General features: G+C 32.6%; 1 protein-coding gene across 1 annotated transcript; it reads left to right on the top strand.

Annotated features, from left to right (window-relative positions):
• Positions 1-608: 608 nt before the first annotated feature.
• On the top strand, positions 609-5,125 carry LOC132718813 (plasma kallikrein-like; the record flags this gene model as incomplete). Its single annotated transcript, XM_060702547.1, is given in 4 exon segments — positions 609-976; positions 3,510-3,583; positions 4,507-4,677; positions 4,817-5,125. Coding segments are annotated over 4 exon segments (664 nt in total), but the record flags the coding sequence as incomplete, so codon positions are not given.
• Between the last annotated feature and the right edge of the window lie 3,444 nt (positions 5,126-8,569).

The raw sequence follows: 8,569 nt of genomic DNA, 5'->3' as shown, positions 1-8,569 counted from the left end.
AAACCGTCCGTTTGTATTAAGTTAACCTAGACCGGCAAATATGATTTTTGTTAAGTTTACCCGCACCAATTACTCCATAATTTCCACAATTACTTATCATTAGCAAGTTCGTGATCTGAGCAAATTCAAACAAGTTTTTTTTCTCACTTTTCAGCACTTTAAAAATAGATATGGTGACCTAAACCGGCACGTTGGATATGTATTAACTGTAATAATTGCTTATTTTATCCCTGTGCCATCCTTTTATCAAAAGTTATGCCTATCACTTAAAAAAATGGACCTTGTTTGGGTAACAGTTTCCGGCAAGTTAGATATGTATAAAAATTTGCATAATTACTTTATATAAAGTTAATGATCACTTTCATTTTTGGTTGCTGGATTTAGAGGGGCACTTAGGTCAAGGTCAATATCACTGATGTTAGAAATGAATTCATATATAAATTTTTGCTCATACAACCTTTAACTTTTGAATTGATGTTTTCATTTTTGATACTGGCATGCATATATTCCTTCTGGATCAGTTACATTCTATACATTTGCCGGAACTTTATTTACAGACCGATGTTTCTCATTTGCATGTAAAGTGAAGTTTGCTTGGTCTTCTTCCTTTGGATTAATTTCAGTTAGATTAAGATCACCAGTCATAAATAGTTTTTACACGTTTGCCTATACAATCATATTCATTGACAGATATCTGTCATATTTGATAGAAAGATTTGTTACTGTGTTTTATTGTTGTTTTCTGACATGTACGACTTAATCTTAACATTTCGCGCTTATAACCTTAAGGTAAAATTAAATTAAACGATTCAAAGAGAAAGAAACGACAACTGAAAGTTACTGGTGGCTTTGAGACAATAAAGGGAATGCATCCGTGGCAAGTGGAAATTCAACGAAAGAAACGAGGTTGGATTCATTGGTGTGGTGGTACAATTATCAATAACGAGTGGATATTGAGTGCTGCACATTGTTTTGAGTAATCCTTGTATTTTTATGTTTTCTTTTCTTTTCGATTTATTAATAGATGTATTTTTTCTTCTTTGAGTGAACTCCATCAGCTGCAACTAAATAGCTTAACAAGTTTCAGATAATACGAGGGGTGTTCGAAAATGAATGCAACTAGGTCAATATCCAATATCTCGCTTTTAAACACGTTTTGCACAAACTATGTACATTTATCGCACTAATGATTGTGTAAGCTCTAAATTGACACAATACATGTGTAAATCAGGTCAGTCTACTTATAACAATTGCTCAATGAATGCTTTCAACTCGTGTATACTAAAGCTAAAATGGTTATAAAAGTGTCTCCTTTGACTGACCAAAATGCGGTCCTATATCAATAACCGCTGTGTTCTCTTCGTATACAGGCGAAAGTCATATTAAATGAAATGTGTCGTATCTATGGGAAAAAGGAACATTCTCTTGCATCTGTCACATGGTGGTGTAAGAAATTTAAAAGTGGTGTGGAATCAGTTAAAATGCACCTCATGCACGCCTTCCGAAAATTGCAACTTCGCCAAAAATGGTTGATAATGTACAGGAATTAATTGCTACAGATATAAGATTTTCAACAAAATATAAAGCTAAATTCCTTAGTGTCTCTGAAGGAGCCGCTCAAACAATTCTCAGACATTATTTAAAATTGAGAAGGATAAGAGCCTGATTGATACACTATCTCCTTACAAAAAAACAAAAACTTGCTCCGGTAAAAATCTCCTAACAGTTGTTGAAACTGTTTCCTAAATACAATCGTTTTTTTTCCCGCAAATATCATCACTGGCGAAGAGACGTGGCTTCGCTTTTATTAGCCCAAGCGAAATGTATATAACAATATATAAGAAAAGTCAAAGACCTTAAATAGCAAAACGCACCATGAACATCAAAAAGGTCATGTTTGTAATAGTCTTTGCTAATGAAGGTCCTGCTAATCAAATTGCCGTACAAAAGAATAAATCTGTAAATGCCAAGTTTTTTTAAAGGCCGGGTCCTTCATAAATTAAAGGAATATTTCAAAAACCCTCGACCAGCAACTGGTCTCCATGGTGTCAGTTTGTTGCATGACAATGCTTCGTCACACAAAGCGATCATTGTACAAAAATATCTTTAACAGGAAAAAGGTTGTCGAGCTTTCTCGCCCTCCTTATTCCCCAGGTCTTGCACCTTGTGATTTTTTTCTTATTTCCGAGGCTCAAAAGCACGTTTCTGGAAGAAGATATCAAACGCAAATAAAATCTCGGTTGGCTATTTCCAGTGTCCGAACAGTATACATAGCAAAGGTTATTAATACGCATTTAAAAAAATGAATTAAAAGACTTAAACTTTGTATATCACATGGTAATGATTATTTTGAAGGATTTAGATAATTACTTTGACACTGTTTTGATACATGCATTTAAATATAGTTTATATCGATCTTTCAATATTAATAATGCATTTAAGTGCTTTTTCACTGTTATATACAATTATTTATTAGAAGAAAAAGTAAGTTGTAATTGACGTAACTATCTCATTGTCCAAAATAGGTACCATTTTATCATCTAGTTCCGGTGAAATAAAATGTATTATCGACAATTTAAACCATATTGTTTCTACAACAAAAGTCGTTTTTATGACATATTATTAGTACAGTCCAGTATACTGTGTAAGACTGTAATATTTCTTAATTTACATTATGATCATTGAAATCGATTAAAGTTTAAAAACATTGCGTAAACTGTAATATATTCTTATCTAAGACATAAAAACTGTTTAAATAAGAAATCAACCTAACATGATCATCTATCGCCTATTAAGCAGTTTCAATGTTCTAATTTTGTCAAATGCTTATACAGTGATACAAAGTCAAACTCAATTAAGTCTTTAACATCTCTCTACCATGATTTGTGAGTTCATTAATTTGTTAACACTTAGTTAAATACCCCATGTTCATTATTTGAAAAGTATTAAGCAGAGTCACATGTCTTGTTTTAATAACATTAAAGTTCTACATTATGTCACAAAGAGTACGCCAGGTTAAAGCTATTAATGTTGACCGTAGTATTTTGCTATTTACAAATTCAGACAAATTCTTTTTTGAAGTTATTAAAAAAAAATTTTTTAATTTAAAAGGGTAATTTTTGGCATAGCTTTTCCCCTAAGGGGAAACATTTTTGGACAGCCTTTTCATACCGTTTACTTTTTTTTGGTTGAAAATGAAATTAAATTTTTAAAAATTTGCAAACACCCCCTCTCGGGTTTTTTCTTTTTTGGGATTTTAAATATGGCACAACAAAAAATTTAATTTACATCAAGCCTATCATTAAATCTTTCCCATTGTCTTTTATCATTACGGGCAAAGAAAAAAATTTGTTATTTACTTTAAAAGGGTTCACCATGAAAAGGGAAAATGAATTTTTGAAATTTAAATTTTAAAATTTTTTTTCTTTTTTATACAGCGACTTAATGGGAAAACTACGAGGGTTTAAATGAAAAATTTAAAATTTAAAGGACGACGATTTTTTTTGGAGCCCCATATTACAAATAATAGAATATGAAGAAATGTTTCATATTGAATATATTGTCAAACACTGGAATTACAGTGGTAAGATGTTTTGTTTTCCATAGAAGCTTAGTAAGTAATATGCACATATTTTACCACAAAAAAAAACAATTTCTGTTATACGCAGATTAATAAAGCAAGTGGGTTTTATCGTCTAAATGTCACTCAAACAGACGTTTAGTTATTTCGAGGGGATCATTTAATGATTACTAGATCATATCCAATATACAGTACAATACCTTGATTTCAGCTAGATGTCTCTTATTGCAATTCAAATTATTTTCTAACAAAGACAAAATAGGAAAAAATATACTAGCGCCGGCAAATTCCCTACATGTGATTACAGAGACTCAGTTTTGAATACATTAATGAAATACTAGGATTCACCATTCTACTTTTTCAGCTATCTGCTCCTTGAAAGTGAGTTTGTTTCATTATTTTAGGTCACGTTAAAGAGTAGGTAACTCAAAAGCAAGTAAACTTTTGTTATTTGACATTATTTTTTGTTTATTTATTTTTATTCGATATTCAGACTGTCAAATCATTCTATTTTTATAATGTTTTCTTCTAAATAAGGCATAACTCGAAAAAAAAAATTAAATAAATTTACCAAAACCAGATATAGAATGATATGTAAAACATAAATTTGCAATGTCAGAAAATAAACTGAACAACGTTAATTGAAAATCAAATGTGATTTTTCTTGGTAAGCCTTGAATACCCTTAAAGATGTCCACATTAAGCAAAACAATACCCTCACTTTCAGGAAATAAAAAAGTAGGATGGTGACAAGCACGCGTGTCGTTATAACATGATTCTGTCGAATCATGTAAAGTTTGAGAAAGTTCTCTGTAATTTTCTAATATATTTCTCATTTTTAATTCTGAACACAATGTTAACATCCTATATTTCCTATATTTTATACTGATATATTCTGTGCTGTAATGTCAAATGTTTAATTGCAGAATTCGAAAGAAAATACTCTAACAATGATATCGCGTTACTGAAAATAAAATCAACCAGCGGAATTTCCTTCAATGATTATATACAGCCAGCTTGTTTGCCTGGAGAATTCACTCAGCTTTCATCTGAAACTAAATGTGAAGTTTCGGGATGGGGAAAGGAGAACGAAAAAGGTAACAATTAAACATTTAAATTCACTAAAATATTAAAAAAACTAAATAATGTTCAATCTGTAGTGAAGACTCTGTTTTAAATTTGTTGAAAACTAGAGCAAGCACATTTGACCATAAATTGAACATATATTTTTCACAGGTACAATAACTGATACATTAAGAGCAGCGGAGGTAATGATCATCCCAGAGCAAGATTGTCAGGGATTCTACAACACATATTCTATTGATTTTAAAAAAGTAATATGTGCTGGTAATGGCATTGCTGATACATGTCAGGGAGACTCGGGTGGTCCTCTCATTTGTGAAATCAACGGCCAAAGTACGGTAATAGGAATAACATCTTGGGGTAAAGGTTGTAGTCAACATGAAGCTCCTGGTGTCTACACAAAGGTATCAGAATATGTTAGATGGGTCAATTATCAAATTTCTAACCACCGTTTAGAAGAAGGTTTGTTCAATTTTATTTCTGTTTTCTGTCATTGCAACATCTGCGATGCGGTGGCACATAGCTATTATACTGTATGCGTGTATGTACTTGCGTACGTGCGTGTGTATAAGTGCGTGCGCGTGTATGCGCAAGCGTGGGGGCGAGCGTGTGTGTTATACATCTTACAATTTATAATATACTTAAAAACTTTTCTTCTTAAAACTGCTAGATAAATTTCAACAAATCTCACCAGAATAGTTTCTTTTAGAATTTTACTATATGCACGATTTCAGGCCTGGAACTGAAATTGGATATGAAATGAATTAGATATTGACCTTGTAACTTACTTTCTTGTTATTTGACATACAGCTATAAAATATGTACCATAACCATGGTTACAAATAGAAAATTGAAAATTGATATAAAATGATATATATCAAGTCCAAGTTACCTACAGTTTTATAGGTACAGATATATCTGGACTATATGTACAGTTTGAGATATGGAGTAGATGGCTATAAATGTTGAACTATATTTTGGCCTAGTCAGGCTAGTGACCCATTTCCAAATTCAGTAAATTTAGGTTTACCCTACGTCCGTCTGTCCGTCAGTCCGCTAGTCCGTCCTTAAAACTGGAATCCTCGATAACGCAAAAAGTACTGAAAATATTTTTATCAAAATTGATATATAGATCGATGGCAGTATGGAGATTGTGCACGTTTTTTTTTCTTTTCTTCCTATGTTGAAAATTCTGGTTATCAACCACATCATATGTGACGAGGTTTTAGCTCTAGCAGAAAAGTATCAGATTTGCACCCTTGAACTTACATGAAAAAATGTTGTTGTTTTTTAATAACTTCTTTATTTCTTAATGTATCTTCCTGAAACTTCACATATATGTTTCTTAATATCACTCAAATCATTTATGAGAAGGTTCAATGCTCTTGCAAGACTAATTCCAGAATTATGTCCCCCTTGAACTTAGATTTGTTTCGAGAAATCAATATATTTTACTCCAACTTCTTCATTACTTATAGGATTTACTTCATTTCCCACATCATAATAATATGACAAGGTTTATAAATCTAGCATCCTTGTTTCCAAAATTATCTCCTCCTTAAATTTTTAATTTTTCTTATTCATTCTTTTAACCTTCTTTTCCTTCAAATTCAAAATAAACGTTCATTATGAACAGTTTTATTTCTATTATGTTGTCCATCCCCTTCCCCGACGTTCTGGTCCCTTCATCTCAACTTTATCCTTTTTGTTAGCCTTTTAATTAATTGTTGTGTTGTTTTTTTCTTTAAATATTCTTTTAGGCTTCTTTTTTTCAATTATTTATTATAACATGCCATCCGTGCTTTGCCAATATTACTTCTCCGTGTTTTGATTGGTGTCCTACATGGCTCCTTACCAGTAGTCCTGCATGGCTGGATTGTGTTTTAAGATATATTCACTAAGCGCCACCCACTTTGTTGGTGTTTTTCTCTCTTATTTTAAGTAATCATATAGTTGTTCTGCATAGTAACTAAAATTCACAAATAATTTAGAAGAACCAGTATGTTAGCTTGCCGCTTCAGTCTTGCTTTTTTTGTAGTCAAGTACACTTAATGTTGCAGATTGAATACGGTTTAAGCCGATGCTAGGGAGGTGATTAGGGAGGTGATGGATTGTTGCAATTTTTCAACATCCCTTATAATCAGACTCATTCAACCGATTCTGCAATTTACTTTTGTTGTTTGTTTTCGGTGCTTTTGGAAAATCTGTCCTTTCCAGATTTTCTGCTACACAACAGAAGGTGCCAATCACCGCGTAGCAGCTGTAAAACTGTGTCCCTTACAACGATTCAGGATTGTCACTTATGAACAGACTAAATGCAAATTTCAAGTTATTTTGTTTTGGTGCTTTTAAAGAAACCCAAGTTTTTTTTAACCAGCAGTAGGACCTTTGAGACTAAGGATTACCAAATATGTCCATAAGAAGCACTTACATTATTTTTGGCACAAGTGGGTATCGCAGTATAGTAACCAATATTGCTAGTGAAGATATATGACAACGTTCAAATATTAATACAATTTTAACTTTTATCACCATTACATCTTATGGTGTTTTTTTTAAATAAGATGAAAACAAATGTAAGGTCGATATATTTAATTTATTTTATATCTTTAAATAAAAATCCATAGACTAACTTAACATTACATTTTGTACACAAAAAATATTACGTTTAATACATAACATAATACATTTAACTGACAATCAATTGTGGAAATAATTTCTTTTATAAAAATCATAATTGTTGGTGAATTAGCACAAAAACCATATATTTTAATGAAAATCAGAAAAAAAGATAAAACGAATTGCATTGTAATGCAACTCCGTCTATTATTTATACGCTCAAATACAAAAGTAAGAACTAAGCAAATATTCGTTTTGCTTTAATTTTAAGGTAAAAATGATTCTTAAATAGAGAAAATCAGAATCCCTAAAGACAGTTCAACACAACAAAATTGAAAATGTTACAGGCTCGGTTTGATTGAGCCTGTTCATGGAAAGTGCAAGTTACCGTCCACGCCCTCTAGCACCGGCTTAAGCAGAATTCAACATTTAACACGAAAATGGTACAATTTTGAATTTAGAAATATCCGCAATTGTGTTCATACGGCGGTTATCAGGGAACCTTCAATGTGACACAGTAGTGCCATTCCATGAAAAGCGGCGTATGATCCCCATGTAAAAGAATGTTTTTGCCCTAAACGAGAAAATAATGAGCGGAACTAAATAAATTGAAATTTGGAAAGGGGATCTGAGGATATGAAGCCTGCATATCACAGATAAGATGTCAAAAGACAAATTAAAAAAGCAGGCAACATATCCTAAGGGTGATTCAACAGTATTCAAGTAGGAATACTGGAACCACCCAATTTGAAATGGCCGAAAAGAAAAAAAACTCAAAGTACTGCATAACAGATAAACACAACAATAATGTTGTGCTGAAAGATCTTCAAGGATCGAAAAAAATAGCATAATCAATTAAATGTACGGGGAGACTTTTTACAGCCGCAATACGGCACAAATAACACGGATGTTACAATAAAATAGAGAGAAATAAGAATCCCTAAAGAAAGTTCAACACAACAAATTGAAAATTTTGCAGGCTCGGTTTGATTGAGCCTGTTCATGGACGGTACTGAAAAGTGCAAGATACCGTCCGCGCCCCCTAGCACCGGCTTAAGCAGAATTCATCATTAACACGAAAATGACACTTTCCTTTTTATGCTCCCCGAAAAATTTCGGGGGAGCATATAGTCGGCAGCTTGTCCGTCTGTCCGTCTGTCCGTCCGTTGTCTTGTCCGGAGCATAACTTGAAAACCCATAGAGATAATTTGTTGAAACTTCATACACTGGTAGAGGGCATTGAGGGGGAGCGCAGTGTCAAAGAACCATAACTCTATTTTGCCCGGT

Source organism: Ruditapes philippinarum, unplaced genomic scaffold, assembly GCF_026571515.1.
Source record: "Ruditapes philippinarum isolate M1 unplaced genomic scaffold, ASM2657151v2 ctg22386_1_1_1_1, whole genome shotgun sequence".
NCBI lineage: Eukaryota > Metazoa > Mollusca > Bivalvia > Venerida > Veneridae > Ruditapes > Ruditapes philippinarum.
The sequence above is the reverse complement of the archived record's forward strand: the minus strand, read 5'-3'. Positions and strand labels throughout refer to the sequence as shown.